At 46.1% G+C, this 24,781-nt stretch overlaps 2 protein-coding genes across 4 annotated transcripts; both read right to left on the minus strand.

Moving 5' to 3' along the window:
• Positions 1–3,860: 3,860 nt before the first annotated feature.
• Positions 3,861–10,596, minus strand: LOC309813780 (HLA class II histocompatibility antigen, DM beta chain). Its single transcript, XM_082638916.1, has 6 exons — positions 10,350–10,596; positions 9,226–9,507; positions 7,684–7,968; positions 6,132–6,248; positions 5,750–5,785; positions 3,861–5,387 (listed from the first exon to the last, which is right to left on the minus strand). Exons 1-6 carry the CDS (start codon positions 10,402–10,404, stop codon positions 5,371–5,373), a joined length of 792 nt encoding a protein of 263 aa, XP_082495042.1. The 5' UTR covers positions 10,405–10,596; the 3' UTR covers positions 3,861–5,370.
• A 9,839-nt stretch (positions 10,597–20,435) lies between these two features.
• On the minus strand, positions 20,436–24,781 carry LOC309813856 (HLA class II histocompatibility antigen, DM alpha chain). 3 transcript variants are annotated; one of them, XM_082639023.1, is made up of 5 exons: positions 24,598–24,781; positions 23,130–23,394; positions 21,393–21,682; positions 21,039–21,167; positions 20,436–20,697 (listed from the first exon to the last, which is right to left on the minus strand). In XM_082639023.1, exons 1-5 carry the CDS (start codon positions 24,683–24,685, stop codon positions 20,693–20,695), a joined length of 777 nt encoding a protein of 258 aa, XP_082495149.1. In that variant the 5' UTR covers positions 24,686–24,781; the 3' UTR covers positions 20,436–20,692. The 3 variants fall into 3 exon arrangements, with proteins under 3 accessions (XP_082495149.1, XP_082495148.1, XP_082495147.1); XM_082639022.1 differs by having other exon boundaries at positions 21,042–21,167; positions 21,393–21,671; positions 23,110–23,394; XM_082639021.1 differs by having other exon boundaries at positions 21,393–21,671; positions 23,110–23,394.

The following is a 24,781-nucleotide window of genomic DNA, read 5'->3' on the forward strand; positions in this document are numbered from 1 at the left end:
GTCTTGTCCAAGGCCAACAAAAGCCCAAGTTTTGCATCTTTCTCCCCCCCACCACCCCACCCCCGAACCTTGGCTTCTTTCCTTCATATTGTAAATGTGCTGACTGTCCTCCCTCTGCCTTTCCGTCCCACTCTCTGCACTTCTCCACTGCCCCGGGGCGCTAACCTATATGGCATCACAGGCTCCCTGCTCCCTGGATTCCTCTTGCTTTTAGCCTTGCCCAGAGAGCAGAGGGAAGAGGAGAGTGAGGTCAGGGTTTTTATTCCCTTGGCCTCCTCCCTGCAAGGTCAGCACAGCTTTAGGCTGGCTGTGTCCCTTGGACTGAAGGGTAGGTCATTGCTGCTGGCAAGGCGGGGACTCTACAGGATTTGCCCTGCTCTGGGTTCTGATAACCCCTCCCATCCCGGGGGGGGGGGGGTAGTGACAGCTCAGCTGCTGCTAGCTCCAGGTCACTGTACTGTACTCCACCCACTTTCTTGTAAATAGAGTCTCCTTGAACTATCCTGGTGTAAGTGCCATTCGTTTTCCATTGAGGCCTTGATACAATGAAAGTCACTTATTTCTTCATTCCCTGCCCCAGTCCAGTCTGACCAGGGGGCTCGTGGAAGCCCCATATGCGATGGAAAAGAGAGGAAGTGTTGGAAGAGCCAGTGAGCCCCTGTCTGGGAGCAGCCTCTTTGAATTTGGGGCCTTTCCACTCTCTGCAGCCCCTGCGGACTGGTTTGGCCAAGGGGTGGCAGGAAGCACCAAGGAGGATACCCCAGGCCCTGCTCCAGGGTAGTTTGAGGACTCTTGGGAATGGCAGGCACTCCATGCACGACAAAGGCGGGGGTATGGTTTGACTCCACCCTCATCTGTCATCTGATTCACCCGGTTTTACTTTGGAAACAGAATTACTTGAGAAGATGATCTACAAATAATTTCCCTAAATAAACAGTGAGGTTAAATACCAATCCCTGTCTGTTCCTTTCACATGAATGTGTGCTGAGTAAGGAAGCAAAGAACCTGGAACACAGGAACACGCGTTCCCTCAGGAAAACACCAAGGAGACACCCTCCCGGGATGCATTTGGTATGTTTGGGTTTTTTTTTTTCCTTAAACAACAGAGGGAATTCCCTGGTGGTCCAGTGGTTAGGACTCCTTGCTTCCACTGCAAGGGGCACAGGTTCCATCCCTGATTGGGAAACTAAGATGCCGTATGCTGTGTGGCATGGCCAAAAATTAAAAATAAAATAAAACAACAGAAATTTATTGTCTCACAGTTAAGGAAGCCAGAAGTCTGAAATCAAGGTGTTGAGAGGATTGGTTCCTTCTGGAGCCTCTAAAAGAGAATCTGCTTCATGCCTCTCTCCTAGTTTCCAATGGTTGCTGGAAATCTTTGGCGTTCCTTTTTTTTCTTTATATTTTATTTTATTTTAAATTTTTATTGGCGTATACTTGATTTACAATGTCGTGTTAGTTTCTGGTGGGGTGCATTTGGTTTTATTACCATCGTCTTCAATGGTCCAACGAAGAACCTCAAACTCTGGGTCAACACATTTGGCTAAAGTATTGGTATCTGCCCCAAGGGTTGAAGTGCCTGCCCTCATGGTCACAAACGTGTGTACTTTATGGGTGGAGAGTTGGCCTAGATTACATATTAAGTCAATTCCAGCTTCATGTTCAGTTTTTAAAACAAGACATTGAAGGGAGAGAACCAATCGTTGTGCCACTTTGATTAGATATAACGCAGAAGTCCAACTCTCTCTCTCTCTCTCTCTCTCTCTCTCTCTATCCCTGTCACACACACACACACACACACACACACACACGCGCGCGCGCGCGCGCGCACACACACACCTTTTTGGCACTTTGCTATGGGTAACATTTTATTCTCCTCAAACAGTCAGGAGGTGGCACATGGTTATCCCTCTTCTGCCTTCCTTCCAGGCACCACTCACTTGCCTGTGTAACACACACATCCTCCCTTTTCTCCCTCCTGTAATCTGGCTTCTTGGATCCCAGGAGATCTATGTGGCACTTTTTTCCTACTCCCCATCTGGAAGGGGAAAGCTTTCCCTATAAACCAAACACCTACACGATTAGGGCAGAGAAAAGTTTGCACGGGGTCTCCAGAGAGGGACTGGAAGCTCTCTAATTAACTGACTCTCTCCCTCCTTCCCCTGGGGTCTTGCTACTCTGATTTTCACTGCTGAGACCATACCCAGACCCTTGGGATGTACAGCGTCTCCTTCACAAATGGCCAGGCATAGACAAGACCCAAAGCCCCACCCAGACTAGACTAGAATATCAGAAGGAATTAGCTTTGTCAAACAAACAAAAACAGGAACAGCGAATGGAAAAATGAAAATGAAACAATATGGCAAGACTTCAAACAGCAAGTTCTTAAAGAAAGCAGGTAGTGGGGTAGAGGTGAAAGATTATTTACATGATATACAAGCTAACTAATTAAATGTTATATAAAAACTTTTTTTCAATGAAACATAAAACTGATAAAATTTGTAGAGATTAGTTTCTGAGCTTATATACAAGGATCACAGTGCACGGCACTCCACTGCTTCCTACATTATATGGCCCAGCTCAGAGAATAGCTATTTTGAACTCATGAGCATTTTCCCCTACCATTGACTTCTTCATGAAACTCCTTCCAGAAGAGATGCCCTGATCACAAGGATCCATCTGGGGAAACTATGGACATGGTGGAAATCAATTCACTGATTGGACAAACCCTGAGCACCCACTTTGTTTTTTTTTTAATTGAAGTATAGTTGATTTACAATGTTGTATAAATTTCTGCTGTACAGCAAAGTGATTCAGTCATACAAATATATACACATTGTTTTTCTTATTATTTTCCGTTATGGTTTATCACAGGATACTGAATATAGTTCCCTGTGCTCTACAGTAGGACCTTATTGTTTATCCATTCTATATATAATAGCTTGCATCTGCTAATCCGAAACACCCAGTCCATCCCTCCCCCTTGGCAACCACAAATCTGTTCTCTGTGTCCATGGGTCTGGTTCTGTTTCATAGATAAGTTCATTTGTGTCATATTTTATTTTATTTTATTTTTAATAATTTTATTTATTATTTTTGGCTGCATTGGGTTTTCATTGCTGTGTGCAGGCTTTCTCTAGTTGCGGCGAGCAGGGGCTACTCTTTGTGGTGTGTGGGCTTCTCATTGCTGTGGCTTCTCTTGTTGCGGAGCACGGGCTCTAGGCGCACGGGCTTCAGTAGTTGCAGGACGCGGGCTCTAGAGCACAGGCTCAGTAGTTGTGGTGCACGGGCTTAGTTGCTCCGCGGCATGTGGGATCTTCCCGGACCAGGGCTCGAACCCGTGTCCCCTGCATTGGCAGGCGGATTCTTAACCACTGCACCACCAGGGAAGTCCCTGTGTCATATTTTAGATTCCATATATAAGCTATATCATATGGTATTTGTCTTCCTCTTCCTGACTTCCTTCACTTAGTATGATCATCTCTAGGTCCATCCATGTTGCTGCAAATGGCATTATTTTGTTCTTTTTTTATACCTGAGCACCAGCTTGGATATCAAGTCTGTATGAACAGTGTTATCCCCACACTTCTCCAGGCCTCCATCAGCACAGAAACTGTGCAAGGAGGAAGGGTCCCAGTCCCCATGACCACCCTCCCACCCACCCACACAAACAACCATGGAGACAACAATGCAGGAAGATTCCACACACCGTCTGTCTTCTGACCCCTTCCCCCAGCTCATCAGATTCTGCTCTTATGTGTTCTTACATAGACACCCACACACATGCATCCCTAACTCCTTGTTCTCCCTCCACAATTCTCTGTTAGGCTAAACTCCTCCAGTACTTACCTTCATTTCTGGTTCCTTTCGGTTGCCTAGTCTAGTATCTAACTCTCATTCCAAAGACAATGCCACCTGTGTCCAGCAGGTGTCGCCCTTCACTGGGAACGAAGAGCACCTCTCTTCCGCTGTGTGAAATCCAGCCCCCAAGGATGGATCCCCCCTTGGGTTTGGGGTGGAAGGGAATGTAAAGGGGGCTCTGAAGAGTGGTGTGCTCGACAGCATGAGGGTCCTCAGAATACAGCAGCCTAGTTACTTCCAACTCAGGTAGACAGACATCCTATAGAGAATTTGCTGTTCAACCTTGGACAAGTTATTTAACCTCTCTGAACCTCACGTTCATCTGTGACTCAGAGGGAGACCATCCTTCCCTACCGGGTGATTGTGGAGAATGAATGAGATACAACATAAAGCACTTAACCCAGTGCCTAGGTCGTGATAAGCACTCGAGTTACGGTCCCTTTCCCACATAGGTTATGGAAGAAATAACTGCCCAGAACTCAGATCAGAAATTGAGCTCTGCCCCTTGAATACTGACTATCTGAGGGTCTGTGTCAGAGTTGTGATGAGGATCAGATGAAACAATGCATGTAAAGCACCTAGCAGAGCGCCTGGCCCAGAAAGTTGTGACTGATATGTCACGAGTGTGGGCTGGCTGTGTGCCAGGTAATGTTCTCAGCCATTTACAAGTATGAACTCATTTAATCCTCATTAAGATCCCTTATGAGGTCAGAAAACTGTTAACCCCCTCCTATTCCTGACTCTGTGACTCCATTCCACCACAGTTTATTACCTTCTTATGAATTATCCATCAGGAAACTGTCCCCAGTTCTGACATGTCTAGATGGGAAAATGGGAGGAAACACTGACTCCTCGACTGCAGTAGGAGAGGGAATCAAGCCCAGCCCCTAACTGCCTACAGTCCCTCCTCAGGGCCTCAAGAAAAAGCATGGAAAAAGCTGTATTTCCACCAGAGTTTATTCCTCAGAGACGATCACCAGCGACTCATGCCTCTGTGGCACAGGGGGCCCCCAAGAGGGCCTTTGACCTTCCTCCCCAGATTATATTCACCCCAGATACGTAGTCTTGGGCTCTACCTATGGACCACAGCTTGGTTACAGAATATTCCCAGGAATTAGTTCCCCAAGTTGTAAGCTTTACATAGCAGAGACTGGGAAATTCAAAGAATCAAATAGAGAAACCACAGGATCCAAGAAAATGTGGAAGCTTGGAGGGGTTGGAGGAGCACAGCAGCATCCTTAAGAGTTTGAATCTCGGGGCTTCCCTGGTGGCGCAGCGGTTGAGAATCCGCCTGCCGATGCAGGGGACACGGGTTTGTGCCCCAGTCCAGGAAGATCCCACATGCCGCGGAGCGGCTAGGCCCATGAGCCATGGCCGCTGGCCTGCGAGTCCGGAGCCTGTGCTCCGCAACGGGAGAGGCCACAACAGTGAGAGGCCCGCATACCATGGGAAAAAAAAAAAAAGAGTTTGAATCTCCTCATGTGGAGAGGAAGTTGTAGGATTCTGCCTCTAGGAAATGTGCTGACCTGCAGAAGAAATGAAAACAAGATAATAAAGCTCCAAACCAACTTGACCCCTGTAACCATCGTTTGTCCCTATAACCAGCCATGCCAGAGCTTTTAATACAGTGATATGGAAAATTCTAGATCACCAAACACTAAGGAGCCACCTTCAGACACTCCGTTGGGTAGAAGAGAAGGGGGTAGGTGCTCCTCCCTTCTGTTCCTGATCCCAGCAACGGCAGCTTCAATCACATTGTCAGCCCGAGCCTGTGGAAGCTCACCCCCTCTCCAAATATCAGCACCATTAGCTGAACCCAACGGTGACTCCCTCTAACTTTCACCCCCTCCAAAGGACCAGCAGGCAGACAGACCAACAGACACGTTACCTTCTGGATAATTGGACCCTGGGAGGAAAACGTAGCCTAGGAGAAGAAAATATTTGAGTGGAGGACAGTTAGTGGATAAAAGTCTCTCGTATTATTCACAGCCAATGGGGTAGCCATGCGAGAACCAGTCACAAACAGAAAGTGAACAGAGGGACTTCCCTGGTGGTCCAGTGGTTAAGACTCTGTGCTCCCAATGCAGGGGGCCCAGGTTCGATTCCTGGCCAGGGAACTAGAGACTGCATGCTGCAACTAAGAGTCCGCATGCCTCAACTAAAGATCTCCCATGCTGGAACTAAGACCCAACAAAGCCAAATAAAAAAATTTTTTTTAATTTTTTAAAGTGAGCAGAGGTTGGGATTGAGAGTTCAGGAGGGTCACTCACCATAGCGGGCAGCTCTCCGCCAGCTGAGCAAACCAAGAGAGAAGATGATGAGGCCCAGGCCCAGAGTCACAGCACACGCGGAAACCTTTACTGTCTGCACTGGCGATAGCCCAGGAGCTGCGGAAATAGAAACTTACTAGAACCGATTTCTCTTGCTCATTCCCAGAGCAATTTCATTTACTGCGACCTCCACCTCAGGTTCAAAGGTGCTTTATCCAGACCCCAAGGGTCTAGCTCACACCAATCCAGGCCCAAGGAAGTGGCCTTTCCTCAAAACCCCCATCCTGTGGGTCTCTACTCCTGTGGTTCCCTGGGGAGCCACTCTCCCTGAGTTAGTACCCCCGCTTCCAGGTCCTCTCTAAGATGGTGGGGCCTCTCAAGGCATCCTGTATTCTTCCTTCACCCCAACAGCACCCTCACTGAGGAATACAGCGTTCCCCATCCCTCTCTCCATTTGCCTGTGGTGACAATACTTGCTCCCTTGACCATTCTATCTGAGCATTTTCCTATGAAATTGTCTTTCCGCCTTTCCTAACTTTCCAAGGTTTCATTTCATGAGTTATCCAAGTACTTATGTGTCTCCTACCTGCCCACTTCCAGATTTGAGTCCTTCCAGAACCTGTCTCCACCCCCCTCCACAGCTCTCACTTCCTGGAGCTGGCCCTAGTCTGAATCCTGTCCCCAACCCGGATTCCTTTCCTTTAACTACTTCCAATCCTGGAGTTCAAACAATGGTGACTGGCTTTATGCAGTAGCCTCCAAGCGCGTACACCAAAGTGTCTGCCAGCCCTGGCTTCTTCCTCCCTGATAGAGCAGCCCCAATTCAGTACGGCCCCCAGACCGAGAGAGTCCCCTTTCTTCTGTGACCTTCTTTATTTCTCCAACTCCCATTCCTGACCTGACAACAGAATAGCGGAAATCCGAGAATGCTAGAATGTTGCATCACCATTTTGGCTTCTGAAAATATGGTTACCAAATCGACATCCTCTTTTCAGGACAGTCAGGCTCCTCTCCCACCCTCAGAGAAGCACATAACACCAACCACAGCGCCATAGCAACAGCAACAGGAACTCTTGTTATGCATGCAGGATCTTCCCCGACCAGGAATCGAACCCCGTGACTCCTGCACTGGAAGCTCGGAGTCTTAACCACTGGACCGCTGGGGAAGTCCAACAATAACTAACTCTTTCCGTGTCTGTATGCCCTGGCCCCGTCTCTGGTCGTGAACCCTCCGTAAGTTTCTCCAGACTCACTCTTTCTCAGCATCTCCCTCTCTCTCCTGTACCGTGGAGGACCTCTCTACATCCCATTCCCTCTGCCAAAATATTGGTGTTCTTTTTACAACCACCCACTTGAAGTAGCTCTTTGCTTTTTTTTTTTTTTTTTTTTTTTTTTTTTGGCCACGCTGCACAGCATGTAGGGTCTCAGTTTCCCGACAAGGGATGGAACCCGTGTCCCCCGCAGGGGAAGCGTGGAGTCCTAACTGGACCGCCAGGGAATGACAATAGCTCTTTGCTTTAACGCTAATTCCTCCCACTTGCCCCACACTTACTCCAGTCCTGAAGGATGGGTTCAAGAGCGCCACTGTGCTCTACCACACAGGTGTAGGTGTCCCCAAAAGAGGGGGTTGTGCCCAAATGGGAGACGGTCTGGTATGTCCAGTCTCCGTTGGGCTGGGCGATCTTATAGGCGCTGCTGTGAGGGAGGACCGGCTGCCCGTTCTTCCTCCACGTGATGGTCACATCAGCTGGATAGAAGCCCCACACGTAGCAGGCCAGCATCACAGTCTCCCTTGTGTTAAAAGGAGTGGTTTTAGCTACTTGCACAGATGGCGGTCCTGCAGAGGAGGAAAAAAGAGTCACGAAGGAGGGCAACATTCTGGCTTTTCCTCCAACCTGGTTTCTTTCCTACTTGAATTCTTCCTGGATTTTGCCCACCGACCTTCCCGACCCCCACCTCATTCCCACATGCATCCCTTTGAAAATGAGGAGTTAGAATGTACTCCTGCTTCACTCTTTCTTGTCTCCCATTTCATCACTGCTCCTTCCTTTCTTTTTCCTCCAAAATTATATTTGTTCACAATAAGTAGAAGCCAGGGCTGAACTGCAGGCCGTTTCAGAAGTTATTGTATTCATTTCAAGTGCATAAGTGAATTGTCATCCAGAGTTATAGTGGGGGGTTTGCAAAAGTAGGAAAACACCCTTGTCCTCAAATCTCATTGAACAAATTGACTTGATAAAGAAAGCCTTTTTCTTTTCCTTGAATAGTTTAAGGAAACAAGACTAACTCAGGACTAGCTCTCCTAAATTTGGACGAGGGGATCCTAATTCATGAGATCATTCATGTTGCCATCTTTTAATAGTTTATTCTTCTAGGTGACCCTTCCGCTTGCTTGGGTGTTTTTCAAACAAAATCTTCAATAAAAATCCAAGATATTGTGTTAAAATGCAGATTCCAGAGCCTGCATCCCTGGATATTTTCATCCAACAGATCTGTAGCGGTTCTCAAGGGCTTGTGTTTTTAACAAGCACCTTCCCCAGGCAATTCTGAGAAATCACATCTTAAGACACAATACTCTGTACGATAGAGAACTTCAAGTTTTCTTTTAAAAATGTCAAGTCATTCTCAATGCAACTGATTAAGGGTGAGAGAGTTTGCATCAGAATCCCCTGGGAGGTTTTCCAAATATTCCCATGCCTGGGCCTGTCTCAGACCTGGGACACCAGAACCTGGGCTACAGTGGCATGAGCATTTTGGGAAGAGCCATTCTGGTTATTCTGACAGTTCAACCACTGGTTGAACTTGGATCTGCCTCCTGAGATGCCCTAAGTTGAAGGAAAACTAGCTGACTCTCCCCACGATAACTCCTCACTGGCTCAAACATCACCTCCCCTTTTTCATTCCTGCCCTACCCCTGTCAACCACCTTGTGTCCTCGTAAGGGTCAACCCTCCCTCTTTTTACATCCCAGGTCCTCCGATTTTCTGCTTCTTTCCTGCCCACAGCTCAAACCCCTTGCAGGTGAGGGACCCTTCTTGGCCTCCCCTCTCCTAACTGTGCTTCCTAACCTTCCCTCTGCTCCCTTTTCTCCTTACGTGTCCTGTGGGTCAGAGATCTCCAGAAGGGCTGGGTGTGTGTGGCACAGTCCTGCAGCCCGTTGGATAAGCGTTGGATCAGGCTTTCCTTATGGTTGAGGTAATCTGAGAGATATTTGGCCAAGCCGTTCAGTACCCCAAATTCACAAGGGACCATACTGGCCTGCAGGGGATCCCAGCAGGTCAGTAAATCCTTGTTGAAGGAGATACAATATGTGAACTCTTTTGGAGTCCCATCGTCATCCAGCAGACAGGTGCTTTCCACGTGGGCCACAAAGCCTCCTGCAGGAGCCAGAGAAGGGGGATAGGTCAGAGTCCTCTGCAGGAGCCCAAGCCTCAGTTACACCTGGTGAGTGGGGCACAGGTTTCCCGACTGAGGCAGCATCTGCTGACCAAGCTCATGGACCAGAGTCTCTGAGAGTCCCGATTAAGGGCATAGATGGTCCTAGCAGAGACGTTTCTAGATCCCATTTTCTCCTTATGTGAGACTAAGCATGGGGACACAAGTAGCCCAAAATTATTTGCATGTTTAAACACAACAATTTACCCAGGATAAGACCTTCAGTAAGGCCAGCGATCGAGTGAGAAAAGGGGTCAAAAGAAAGAGTCAGCCTTGTTCTGTGCTGGACACATTATTAAATATTCGTGCCACATGTATTTCTGAAGCACTCGCTGTGTGCTTGGCACCGTGCTAGGAGCTGGGGATGCAGCATTCAACTGGGCAGATATCGTCTTGCCTACTTTCCAACAGGAAATGTCTATTACACGAATAATTATACAGCTTAATAACGTTAAAATTGCTACACAGAAAAACAACAAGGTCCTACTGTGTAGCACAGGGAACTATAGTCAATAGCCTGGGATAAACCATAATGGAAAAGAATATTAAAAAAGAACGTATACATGTGTATAACTGAGTCCCTTTGCTGTACAGCAGAAATTAACACAACATTGTAAATCAACTAAACTTCAATAAAAAAATAAATTTAAAAAATTGCTACAAAAGTACAGCACAAAGTGCTATGGGAGTATGTAATAGGGAGACAGAATAGTTTGGGGTATCCGAATCCAATAACACACTGAACACCCTACCCAAAGGGAGCAGAGGAAGGGAGGGTCCTTACCTGCTCCGGTGCAGCCCAGGCTGAGGCCCAGCAGCAGCGGCAGGAGGGCAGTCATGTTCTCCTCGGGGGAGACACGGAGAATCCCGTTCCCTGGACCAGCTCTTCCAGGGGCCCTGGGTCCTTGCCTGCCCGAGAAGTCCCAGCCTGGGTAGATGACCTCCAAACACTGAGTGGGAATATGGTATTGCCGGGGCCCCTCGATGCTCTCTAAATGAGCGATTTGGAGCTACCAAGCCCCTAGATACTATACCTGTTCCTTACCTGGTCATCTAACTCAGTGTCCCAAACTGAGAACTGTCAGATTGGCTAAGTAGGCGGGGACAAGTGTAGAGACAAATCGCTGAGCGCCTCAACCCAGCATCATCAGTTACTAGGTAAATCTCATCCTGCCCTGGGCTTTTAACAACTGGTCTCTTAACTCTCCTAAGGAACAGTCTGTAGGTGGATTTCCCTAGCTCAGTGGAGAGAATAAACCCAATATTCCCAAGATGTATGCAGCCTAGACTGCCCACTGGTTTAACTGTTTCCGCTCAAGGTCCTCCTCAAAGACTGGGGACTAGGTAACCTCTCTTGCTCCTTTAAGGGAAGTTACTTGGGAATTCATCCCTTGATTACATATTCCTTGGTCTGTCCTGTCACCCAGGAAACAGGCAGACAAGGGGCCCTTCTGGGGCATGTGGTAGAGGCAGGGCTGCTAAGGAAGGAGATGTAGGGAGAGTGCAGTTAGCTGGCCTCAAAGCAAGACTGCAGAAGAGAAGCAGCTCCTAAGAGATCAGGGCCACAGCCCTGAAAAATCCCTCCCTGGGCTTCCATTGCTTCATCTGTCCTAGCCAGATGAGCTTCATTTTCTCCTTTCTGCTTTCCTAAGCCAGAAACCCGAACCCCCTACCCCCTGAACCATCTCAGAGCAGACCGCAGGGCAATACCACTTAACCCCCTTGATAATTAGCTGGTGATGGGCCAATGCCCAAAGCTCACTGGTGTCCCCCAAACTCAAAACTCCCTATGTGTTTCCCCCACAGGTCCCATCTGTCCTGGGGCAGGTCCCCACGTTATGAAGCCACTAGAAAAGTGAGATAAAACATCCCTACTTTTCTTCCCCAGGAAAAGACGAATTTTAAATAGCAATTCATTCTCATTGTGAACTATACGATTGATAGATTTTTCCATTACAAATGTAAAACCCTAAATTGGTTTCTCTGTGCTCCCCACTAGGCTTCATGGCTGCCTCTCCTCACCTTGCTTTCTTTTTAAAAAATATTTATTTATTTTTTTAGGTGCACCAGGTCTTAGTTGCGGCACATGGGATCTTCGTTGCCACATGCGGGATCTTTTTAGTTGTGGCATGCAGGATCTATTTCCCTGACCAGGGATCGAACCCGGGCCCCCTGCACTGGGGGCGTGGAGTCTTAACTGCCGCACCACCAGGGAAGTCCAAGCAAGTTTCACCTTGCTTTCTGAAAGCTCTTGAATTTGACTTGATAGTGAGCTAAATAAAAGAGGATTAAGAGGGAAGCCCTTGACACCACATTTACCTGTCCTCCTTCCAAGTCCCTGACCCCCAGAGAATCTGATATTTATGAAGAAAAAAGGAAGGGGGGGAAGCTTACCCCCAAGATGAAAACATACATGAATATCAAGAACAAAAGAGTTGTTTTGTATAACTAGTTGAGCTTCACTGAAGCTCTGCCCACGTTCCCACACACACACATACACTCAGCCCCACCTGGGTTATACTGCTACACTTGAACTTCTCTAATGAACCATTAAGGGTGTTGAATGGGCAGAAAATGGAGGAGGGGGAGTCCAAAATTTGTTAAGCTACTTTGTGACAGATACTATGCTAAGTCAATCCTTTACATGCTATCTCATTTAATCTTAAAAGACCTGTTGGGCTTCCCTGGTGGCTCAGTGGTTGAGAGTCTGCCTGCCGATGCAGGGGACACGGGTTCGTGCCCCGGTGAGGGAAGATCCCACATGCCGGGGAGCGGCTGAGCCCGTGAGCCATGGCCGCTGAGCCTGCGCGTCTGGAGCCTGTGCTCCGCGGCGGGAGAGGCCACAGCAGTGAGAGGCCCGCATACTGCAAAAAAAAAAAAAAAAAAAAGACCTGTTAATGGTCCTCATTTTACAGTTTGGAAAACAGATCCAAAGATTCACACCCCAGGTCTCGGGGTACACACACACACACTTGAGTGTGCCCACACACTCACTACATCCTGGGACTGAGATGACCCAAGTAAAGGTAACTCGTGGAGGCCTCCGCTGAGAAAAGGAAAAAGGGAAAAGCCACCCCAATCCTTCTGAGTCTTATCTTTCTGATGCTCAGAGTTCCTCCTGCTCTTAGAACCCGTGTCTCTTCCACTTTTTCTTTTGACAGTCTCAAAACTGTGAATTCTCCTTCACACACGCTCACTCCCCCCTTACGTCTCTCCTCCTCCCTCCAGGTAGGCAGTGAACCTAACCTCAGGAACCAGGTCTTGGGATCCTTTTCAAGGTCCCCAAAGCCCGCCTGGCACAGGAATGCTTTCCACACAAGAGGGCCTGTGTGGCCCTCCGCCAGCTCCCTGAGGCTCAGCAAGCTCCCTCTCATGTCTGGCTCTCTGCTCGGGCAGCCAAAGGAGATGTGAAACCTTCCATAAGGCAGCAGCAGGAAATGTAGACAATTTCACTTCTCTACTAATGAGAAGTCTGAGGGTGATTTTTAGAATCAAACTGGACAGGAAAACCCAGAGACCTGTGCTCAGCGAAGTGGTTTCTTCCTTCCCCTCTTCCTCCTAACCCTACTTTTGTTGTTGTTGTTACAGACATAGCTCTGTCCCCCACTTCTAGTCAACCCCAAAGAATGTTTCAACTGTCCTGTGCATTGTTGGTGATTGGATAACTATTTATGTAACACCCAGGACTGAAGTTGGGGAACCCCAGGCAGCTTCCCATATGCTGTCCCTCTTTTACTGCCACTATACAAGGGCCCAAAGAGTGAGTCCCCTCCTTGCCTGCTGCCTCTTCTGCTAAGCTGGCCACCATAGGCCAGAAGTGGACTGACCATGGTGTTTACCTGCAAAGCATTACAGGGACTCCCAAGAGCTAAGAGATGTGGGCTCCGTTCCCATGTCATTCACTTACAGCTCGGTTGGGGAGTGAGAAGAAACATCTAGAAAGAGAAGAGTTTATGTTAATGCAAATAAGCAATCAGGCCAGTGGACTTAAAAGAGAAAAGAGAAGACATTGTGTGTGTTTGGTGGACAGGAAGTCCTCTCCATTGAGGGGGAATGGAAGTGGGCTGGATCCGTGTTGGAGAGGAGGAAGGCAGTTGGCATCCCGGTCCTGGCATATAACCACATGAGTTGGGCAATGTTATAAGGTGCTATTGGGGTCTACCAGCTACCTGGACTGACAAAAACAAAAATGAACTACAATGACATCATTGGCACCTTGAAAGAAGTCAGGAATGTGGTCTTATGCTTTTTCGAGAGTATGGCCATAATAAAAAATCTCTTCTAGGTCCTTCCTAACGTCCCTCCCTGTATGTTCACAGGTTCCTCTTCTGGACAGATAGTGTGGTTTTTTATATATATATAAATTTATTTATTTTATTTTATTTATTTTTGGCTGCGTTGGGTCTTCGTTGCTGCGCATGGGCTTTCTCTAGTTGCAACCAGTGGGGGCTGCTCTTTGTTGCGGTGCGCGAGCTTCTCATTGCAGTGGCTTCTCCTTTTTGTGGAGCACGGGCTCTAGGCACGCAGGCTTCAGTAGTTGCAGCACGCGAGCTTAGTAGTTGTGGCTCATGGGCTCTAGAGCGCAGGCTCAGAAGCTGTGGCGCACAGGCTTAGTTGCTCCAAGGCATGTGGGATCTTCCCGGACCAGGGCTCAAACCCGTGACCCCTGCATTGGCAGGTGAATTCTTAACCACTGCACCACGAGGGAATTCCTGGACAGATGGTTTTAACTCAAGCCTCCATTTTATAAACTCATAAATTGTTCAACTTGTCCATCACTTCTAATTGAAAACCAAGAGCATGAGACCACATTTGTGACTTCCTTCAATGTCTTTTCAAAACTACACATTTCTGCACCCTATCAGGATTACATAACTTCCCAGTCTGTCCAACTTCACCCCCACCCACCTCCCACCTCTCCTCTCCTCGCTCTCCTTCTTCTCTGTTAGGATTCACTGCTCTAGACCCTGACCTTTGAGCTACAGTTGCTGTAACTAGTTCAACCTCCTTCTATCCTGCAGCCAGATTACTTGAACTACTAGCAGATATTTTACCTGATTTGCCACCACAACTCTTGAATCATGTTATTACCTCCCCATTTTAACTATGAGAAAATGGAGGCAGAGGGAGGTTAGTGACTGCCCAGCTTTACCCAGATAACAAGTAATAGCACCATGACTTGATTCTAAATTCTATAGTATAATAATATCTTAATAATCAGTTAGAAACTAATTGAAAATTGTCAGCCATTTATAATAGGAATTTTAAACCAAATATATTTAGAAATTAACATACAAAAGTATAAAAACTTTCTAGGAAAAAAAGGAAAGCTTTATATTAAAGTACATAAATGAAGACCTTAAGAAGTGAAGAGACATACCATATTCATGGATTAGGCATCCTAACATAATGAAGAAGTCACTTTCCCCCCATAGCTCTAACCAAAATCATAGCAGAATTTGGGGAGAACTTGACAAGCTGATTCTATAATGTACATGATAATAAAGTCCATAAGAATCTTAGACAATTTTGATAAAGAAGAGCAAAATGTGGTTTTCTGGGAGGTGAGGTGGCAAAGAAATGGAAACTAGCACTACCAAATATTAAAACACAAAAAAACCCTAATAATTTAAACGTGATTAAGTGGACACAGGAACTGACAAACCAACTGAACTGAACAATCCAGAGACAAATCCATGCATATGGGGGAATTTGGCATAAAATTCCTGGGAATAAATCAAATATTTGATACATGGCATTAAAATCAATTTAGTGTTTGGAGAAAAAGAAAGTTGTAAACATACTCATACCATATGGAAAAACTCCAGATCAATAAAGATCTAACTGTGAAAGGAGAACAATAACCCTAATAGAAGAAAGCACAGTGAAATATCATATATGGCCAGATATAAGGCAAAGCTTTTTTACCTAAAATTATTCATCAGAAAAGAGAGAATTACCTTCTGTATAAGCCCTTAAGTTTTTTTTCTTTCCAAGTTATGGCCACTCTCTCAAAGCCGTTTGGAGAAGATACATTATCCTAAAATGATTTCAATTAATAAATACATGAGGAACCTCCATACTGTTTTCCACAGTGGCTGCACCAATTTACATTCCTACCAACATTGCATAAGGATTCACCAACAGTACGGAGGTTCCTCAAAAAATTAAAAATTGAACTATTATGTGATCTAGCAATTCCACTTCTGGGTATTTACCCAAAGAAAGCAAAAACACTAACTCAAAAAATACATGCACCCATTTTCACTGAAGCATTATTTACTATATTTCTATAGTATAATAATATCTCTATAAATATGGAAACAATCTAATTATCCATCAATGCATAAATAAATCGTGGTGGGGCTTCCCTGGTGGCGCAGTGGTTGAGCGTCCGCCTGCCGATGCAGGGGACACGGGTTCGTGCCCTGGCCCGGGAGGATCCCACATGCTGTGGAGCGGCTGGGCCCATGAGCCATGGCCACTGAGCCTGCGTGTCCGGAGCCTGTGCTCCACAACGGGAGGGGCCACAGCAGTGAGAGGCCCGCGTACTGAAAAAAAAAAAAAAAAAAAGAAAAGAAAAGAAATCGTGGTGTATACATACAATGGAATATTATTCAGCCATAAAAAAGAATGAAGTCTTGCCATTTGCAAAAACATGGATGGACCTCGAGGGCATTATGGGAAGTGAAATAAGTCAGAGAAAGAAAAATACTGTATAATCTCTCTTATATGTGGAATCTAAAACAAACAAACAAACGGGGACTTCCCCGGTGGCACGGTGGTTAAGAATCCGCCTGCCAACGCAGGGGACACTGGTCTAAGTCCTGGTCCGGGAAGATCCCACATGCCACGGAGGAACTAAGCCTGTGCGCCACAACTACTGAGCCTGTGCTCTAGAGCCCGCAAGCCACAACTACTAAGCCCGTATGCCACAGCTACTGAAGCCTGCGCGCCTAGAGCCTGTGCTCCACAGAGAGAAGCCACCGCAGTGAGAAGCCCACACACCTCAACGAAGAGTAGCCCCCGCTCGCCGCAACTAGAAAAAGCCCGCGTGCAGCAATGAAGACCCAATGCAGCCAAAAATAAATAAATAAATTTATAAACAAACAAACAAGCAAACGCAAACGAAAAAACAACCAAGCTTATAGAAACAGAAAACAGAACAGTTTCGTGGTTGCCAGAGACTGCCAGGGAGGGGTGGGCAGGTAGGAGAAATGAACAAACTGGTTTTGGTGGGTTTTTTAGTTTAAATAAATGGGTTTGTTTTTTAAATAAATCAAAGAATTTAGAAGTCATTAGCATAATCACAAATAAATACACAAGAATTAGAATAAACATTGTTTTATGAAATGTGAAAAGTGGAAACAGCAATATGCCTACATTAAAATATTATGTTATAAAATATGTGATTTTAAATTTGTGAGTTAGTAACTAAATAAAGGCAGTTAGCAGACATTTGACTATTTGCCTAAAACTTTAAATTTTGAACTTGGTCAAAAATCTTTTAAAATATTCTCATTGAGAAAATGGAGACTCCCCTTATCACTTTATGTTCCAGCAAAAATTGTAACGTTACTGCCTTGGGGTTTGAAAGGATTTCTTAAGGTTATGAAAACACAAACCATATGGGTTTTGACTGTCAAAATGAAATCATTCTATTTGGGGAAAGAACCGTATACAAATTTAACTGATGAGCAGCAAAGTGGAAGAAGGCACTTGCAGTATTTATACTGACATAGGATTGCTATATAAAGTATTTCAGAAACCCCCATACATTCACAAGAAAAAGACATATTTAAGATAGATAAAAGATATGAATCAGCAATTCACAGAGAGATAAACCTATAAGACGATGTCCAGCCTCACTAGCAAGGAGAGAAAGGCAAGTTAAGTCCATTCTCAACGTCTGCATCTTTATTCCTGTCCTGCCCCTACGGGGAGGGGGAAGGGTAAGCTGGGATGAAGTGAGAGAGTGGCATGGACTTATATATACTACCAAATGTAAAATAGATAGCTAGTGGGAAGCAGCCGCATAGCACAGGAAGATCAGCTCGGTGCTTTGTGACCACCTAGAGGGGTGGGATAGGGAGGGTGGGAGGGAGACACAAGAGGGAGGGGATATGGGGATATATGTATATGTATAGCTGATACAATTTGTTATAAAGCAGAAACTAACACACCATTGTAAAGCAATTATACTCCAATAAAGATGTTAAAAAATAAAAATTTGGGGGCTTCCTTGGTGGCACAGTGGTTAAGAATCTGCCTGCCGATGCAGGAGACACAGGTTCGAGCCCTAGTCTGGGAAGATCCCACATGCCACGGAGCAACTGGGCCCGTGAGCCACAATTACTGAGCCTGTGTGTCTGGAGCCTGTGCTCCGCAACAAGAGAGGCCACGATAGTGAGAGGCCCGCGCACCGCGATGAAGAGTGGCCCCCACTTGCCGCAACTGGAGAAAGCCCTCACACAGAAACGAAGACCCAACACAGCCATAAATAAATAAATAAATAAATAAATAATTTAAAACGAATATCTGCTTAAAAAAATTAAATTAAATTAAAATTAAAAAAAAATTTTAAAGCAAAAAACAACGTGAGACCACTTGACACCCACTGTATCGCCAACATTTGAAAGTCAAATAATTTCAAGTGTTAGTGACAATAAAGGAAAGTGAGAACGACCTTGCTCTGTTGGTGGGAGTGTAAACTGTTTATGATCCCTGAATCACTGATATTACAAAGTAGTTGTATGAAAAAAAAAAAACTAACACATAAACCAAGGCAGCATAGCACTGAGAGCAAGGTCTGGGTTGAGTGTGCCAAGTCTTGGAATTCCGAGTTCAGTCAAGGTCAGTCAGGGCTGGAGTATTAGGAACAGATTCATGGAAGAGGAGGCACTATTTTTTTTTTTTTAATTAAAGGGGGGACACCAGACGAGAGAGGATCTGGAAGGCTTCCTGAGTATTATAAGTGACAGTATTATAGAATGCTTGATAGAGAGCATCTAACCTAAGCCCATCATTTTACAGATGAGGAGTTTGAGGCCCAGAGAGGGTGTGTGACTTGTCTAAGGTCACACAGCATAATAAAAGCAGTTTTGAGACTTCCCTGGTGGTCCAGTGGTTAGGACCACTGCGCTTTCACTGCTGAACGCCTGGGTTTAATCCCTTATTGGGGAAATAAGATCCCACAAGCTGTGCAGGGCAACCAATAAATAAATAAAAGCAGTTTTAAGGCTTGACTGGCAGGAAGTTTCTGGATAAGTTGGAAAATGGAGAGAGGGAAATCAGCAAGAACTAGAAAGCAATGAGACAGATGTAGAATGGTAAAGTGAAAAGAAAAGAAAAACATCTCAAAGGGAGAACATACAATACTTGAAGGTAGATTCAAAGTAGTTTCCAGAAAAAAAGTTAATGATGCTGCTAAATTCCCCAGTGAAAATCCTCGCTAAATTACTGAGCACCTTTTCTACATGCCAAATGCTGTTCTAAGCATTCTACAAGATGTTAATTTATTTAAGCCTCACAACAACCTTATTAAGGTGGGCACCATTGTTATCATCATCCTTTTACAGAAAATGGTACCAAGACACAGAAAGGTTAAGTAACTTGCCCAAGGGCACACAGCTAAAATTTGACAGTCACGATTGAATTCCCAGCAATTTGGTTCTGGACTCCGCACTCTTTTTTTAATAAATTTATTTGTTTTATTTATTTATTTTTGGCTGCATTGGGTCTTCGTTGTAGTGAGTGGGCTTCTCATTGTTGTGGCTTCTCTTGTTGCAGAGCACGGGCTCTAGGCATGTGGGCTTCAGTAGTTGTGTCATGTGGGCTCAGTAGTTGTGGCTCGCTGGCTCCAGAGCACAGGCTCAGTAATTGTGGCACACGGGCTTAGTTGCTCCGCGGCATGTGGGATCTTCCCGGACCAGGGATCGAACCTGTGTCCCCTGCATTGGCAGGTGGATTCTCAACCACTGCGCCACCAGGGAAGCCCCAGGGAAGCCCTGGACTCCGCACTCTTAACCAGTACATGTGCTGCTCTTAGAAATGAGATGGTTCAGAGGAGATGCCAATTCCTGGGAAGAAGTGGATATTTTCCCTTAGATTAGATTCTGATATGATGCAAAGAACAGAGACTCTTGCACCGATACCAAAATAATTTCACTCTTCAACTTAATGCCACCCCCTCCTCCAAACACCAAGAAAAGCAAGAAACAAAGCACATGCAAAGGAAATTACCACTAGTAGACATGTGCCCCCTGCCCCCACCATCCACCCAAGACAGCATCATCACAGTTCTCCTTGGATGGTCCACTCAGGCCAACGAACAGATTGTCTGAAAGGACACATGAATTCTGGGCCCTTCCAGGCTGTTCATGCTTCATTTCAAGAACTTTGGATTTTACTGTTTTCACAAAACCGGAATGACTGAGTTAGAATAGCATCTGAAGGCTTATTTTTCCATTATGAGCTCTTGTTTTCTCAGCTATGATGTAGGTTGAAGGCAGTTATATATTCCTCAAGGCAGCCTATACCAGGCATAAACATTTTCACAAACAGTAAATTGCAAAAAAGACCCAAAAAAACCCGCAAGCAGCTTCCTCCACCATTTTGTGAGCAGATTATCAGAAAGTGGCTCTGCCTTCATTGCTCACATATTTTGCACAAACTGATAGGAGTAAAAGCCATCATGCTGTACTGAGACCAGGGAACGGGAATCAGCTGAGGAATTAGGGGTTTTCCCATTTCTCTCCCTAACGAGGGCAGACGTGTCAGGTTAAGGCTTGTTGAATTTGACATGACAACTTACTCAAGTTAAAATATCCAGAAATAAACATCATGAGTGAAAAAAGAAGCCACACGGATATTAAGAAATGAGATTTATTGCTTTGACATGGCAGTGATGTGGTCATGATAGGAAAGCCACTGTGGGTTCCCCTGGATGCAAAAGCCCAGGGACAGCAGAGCCCCCAGCTGAGAAACCTGTACACACACACACACCCCGGGGGGAGACCCAGGGCCTCCTGCTCTGAGAAGGAGAGATCCTGGGTAGGATGTGAGAAACTTGAACATTTCTTGCTTGGATGGCTGCAGCTGTTGGCTTCAGACCCTGGTCAGGAAGAGTCAGCCTGAGGAGAGAGAAGGATGGAGGAAAGCCATCAGGGGGATCCTCCTCGTCCCCAAAGGCCCTTTCCGGCCTGCAACACATCCTATAGAAGTTGATCTCTCCTTCTCTCCAAATCAACTCCAAGCACCCTTCCTCCAGCCCCCCACATCACTCCTCTCCCACGCAAAGCCATTCTCATGACCTAGAACTGGGTGTGTATTTGGGACCTCAACCAGGAGGATGTCCCACGGTGCCCAACACAGGCCTCCCCACCAAGGGCCTGAGGACCACTGTATGCGCTCCCCAGGCCACAGGTCGGTCCCGGCACCCCCACACATGCCCTCTCCAGATGCCCTGACATACCACCTGAGCAAGGTTTTCGGAAGTAGATGATGAGGACTAAGCCAACAATAATGCCCAGCACACCCAGGCCAAAGGCTACACCGCACAGCACGTTCTCCAGAAGATCGGACGGCAGCGCATTCTGGGGCACTAGAGCAAAAGGGGAGCCGGTCATCCCAGAGACCTGGTTGGGGAGCCCCAGGGGAATGACATGGGTGTCTGGGATGACAAGGGAGAAACTGAGGCATGGAAGATTGAGGTCAGCTCAGAGTGAGAACAGAATAAACAAGGGCCCAGTGGAGAAAGAAGTCCTCCTGTGGGTCTACCCCCTTCTGCCCCCCAAAGGAACTAGGCTACCATGGAGAAGTGTCTTACCCCAAAAGGCGATTGCTGTGTAGCTGTCAATCTCATGAGTCACGATGCAGGAGAAAAGATCAGAGGGTGCTGGTGTGAAGTTTAAGTAAGAAAAGGCCTGGAAGGTGAGTCCATCGACGGCTGAGACAAAAGTGGGCCTTGCTCCTTCCACAGGGGCCGAATGATGCCGCCAGTTCACAGTCAGTGTGGGTGGGAAGAGGTTACTGATGAAACAGACCAGTGTGTTGGGCTTGCCAAACTCCAGGGGCTTCAGAGTGAACACCTCAGCGGTGGGGAGCCCTGTGGGGGTACTGAGGTGAGAGAAAGAAGCGACTAACTTAGATGGGAGCCCTGTGTGTGGAAGGGATGTGGCATACGGAGGGGACACGAGACGGGGGGAGCTAGGGCTCTGAGGGAGGTCTTCGTCTAGGCAAGAACCAGACCTGGACCAGAGCCAGGCCACTCTGGACCCTCCACCCTGACTTCCTGCAGCACTTCCTGTCTGGACCTCACATCAGCAACTGATCACACGCTGTCTTCTCATTAAAATGCAGGCACATTTTAATTAGGACTTTGGGATGAACAGATACACACTACTATATATAAGATCGATAATCAACAGGGACCTACTGTATAGCACAGGGAAATCTACTTGATACTCACTAATAACCTATATGGGAGAAGAATCTGAGAAAGAATGGACATATGTATATGTATAACTGAATCACTTTGTTGTGCCCCTGAAACTAACACAACATTGTAAATCAACTATATTCTAATATAAAATAAAAGTTAAATTTAAGAAAATAAAGATAAATACCACCACCAAAAAAAAAAAAAAAGAACTAATCAGTAAAAAAAAAATTGAAAATACTAATTTTAACGGTAGTTTCAAGGAACTATATGTTTGGATATATTTGAAAGACATCCTGATCACTCCCATACTTTTTTAAAATTTACCTCATCATCCAATTAATGTCAACTCAGTTTTGATATGGTATTGTAGTTTAAATCTTGGCAAATGTACATTAAAAATACATTATGATTGCAAACTGTTATGTTTAGAATGGATGGACAATAAGGTCCTGCTGTGTGGCACGGGGAACTATATCCAATTTCCTGGGATAAAGGAATGTATGTATGTGTATGGCTGGCTCACTTTGCTGTGCTGCAGAGATTGGCACAGCATTGTGTATCAACTATACTTCAATAAAAAAACACATTATGATGCTCAAACAAATATGGTAGAATAATAAAATAAATAATCATTAACAGAGCTTGATTAACCCATGTAGTTAAGCCTAGTTTACCAAGGCAGTTAGTACCATTTCACTACCTCAGCTGGGGCTTTCTTCTACTATGATCCATCAGCATTTCCTAATAAAATCAAATTTTTTTGAAAAAAATAATAAAATAAAATAAAATGTAGACACATCATCAGATGCTTCTATTCTCCCCTCCATCTTGCTGAGCATCGTAACACAAGCCCTAATACTAAGTAGGCGTCAGTTGGTCTCTGTTGAATTCATTAAGTTCCATGGTTTTGAATGCCTACTACATCCCAGGGACTTTTCTTCTGCCCCACAACAAAAACAGAGTACAGATCATGGGTGGTAGAAAAATCAATATCCAAGGAGAGAACCAGAAAGCAGGAGAGATGGGGAGCTGGTGAGAAGGGGAGTAATTCAGTGTATCATGAGGTTAAGAGGGCAGCCCACCGCCCAAAAAAACCCCTGACCTCTAGACACTGGGATTTGCCTGTCAAGCTCTGGGCCAATTTCCTCGACGATCGCCCGGCAGAAGGCTTTGTCAAAGAAAATGTTGGAAGTATCTTGAGGCCTGTGAGCCCAGTCAGCAAATTCAGGCAGGCGAGGCACTCGGATATTCTGGGAAAAGTCGAAGGAGAAAAGCTGGTCCTCGTTGTAGGCTTCGGAGAGCCCCACGTTGGGACTCCAGTTCTGGCAGTACATTGTGTGCAGGAACGTGTGGTTTTGCAGCTCATCCCTCCACCCTGGAGTAGGAGCTGCAAAAGAGACAGAGTGGCGTCCAAGGAGGTGGGAGTCACCTCCTCTTTAGCTTAGAAAACAGCAAGGCCTGCTTCAGGTAGAGGGGGGAGAGGTGGGTTGCCTCCCAGTGGGAGCAGAAAAGAAATTACGGGATCTCGCTAAACTTACCCAGCGCATAAAAAGGCCAACTGTCTAAAGTTGTAACAAGTAATTCAGAATCACAATGTTGATTGTATCTTTGTGCCTAAAGGCACCCAGCCAAAGAGGTAAGTGGCGGCTGAAATCTAACCTGCATTCTGCTCAACAAGCCATGCATCCTGGCATAGGGTTACATTCTCCCAAAGGTCTCCACCTTTGCCTGATCCCCGGGAGGCCATCCTATTGACTTGTGAAGGGCCTGGATGGGTTCCCAGTCTTCACGTGGATATGTGAAGGAATGGTGGTGGCCTCCCTAAGCCATAGATGGCACCGCCCCATCCCATCCCCAGACACACATGGCAGACTGAAAAACCACTCTCCAGGCTTCTTTTCAGCCACTTTGTTGGCACCACGCCTCTCTGAAAATACCTTCCCCTCCCTCAACCCTGCAGACCTTGCAAAGATAGGACTGGGGGAATGGCACCATAGCTGCAGGAAATAATCTCTAATTATTTGAAGCTCCTGGCAGGAATCTCCCCAGCCAGGAGGAAATCTTCTACTCAAAACCCAATACCCAGAATGATTGAGTAAGAGGGGTCTTCCAGATTCTTCTTCCATTCTGCCCCATCTTTTTCAAAGAAGGAACTAAGGACCAATAAAGTTAAGAGATTTTTCAAGAATCATAAGGTGAATTGATGACAGAGTGCAGAGTAGACTCCTAAGTAGGAACAGTGGAAATAACATTTGTTTTGCTCAAATCCCAGCTCTACCACTTTCCAATGGGGTGAACTTCCACAAGTTACTTAAACTCTGAGTCTCATTTCCTTCATCTGGAAAGTGGATATAATAATCTCTGCTTCAAGAGATTGTCTTCAATGAAACCTACATTCATTCAATGAAACCTACATCCGGCATTGTTTGCCATCCATCCATAGTATAGCTCTCTTTCCCAATTCTGCTATCGTTTCCACTCTCTCATAATACTTTCACCACTTACAAAGCACTTTCACCGCTTTCAAATGCCCCGGCTCCCTAGGTTCTATCCCAGTCAGGATGGAAGTAAAGGGGAGGTACTGCCATACCTTCAGGGGCAGTCCAGGACTGGGGCAGCAGCCACAGAAGGGGTAGCAGCCGTAGCAGCGCAGCTCTCTGGCTCAGCTCATGATCCATATCTTCACACCTCGCAGTGCGCTTGGAGCTACCAGACGGCTGACCCAGGTCCCCAGATTCCTTCCCAGATCATGTTTCTCCAGCTCACTTCCCATA

Source organism: Mesoplodon mirus, assembly GCF_964341445.2.
Source record: "Mesoplodon mirus genome assembly, chromosome: 12".
Lineage (NCBI taxonomy): Eukaryota > Metazoa > Chordata > Mammalia > Artiodactyla > Ziphiidae > Mesoplodon > Mesoplodon mirus.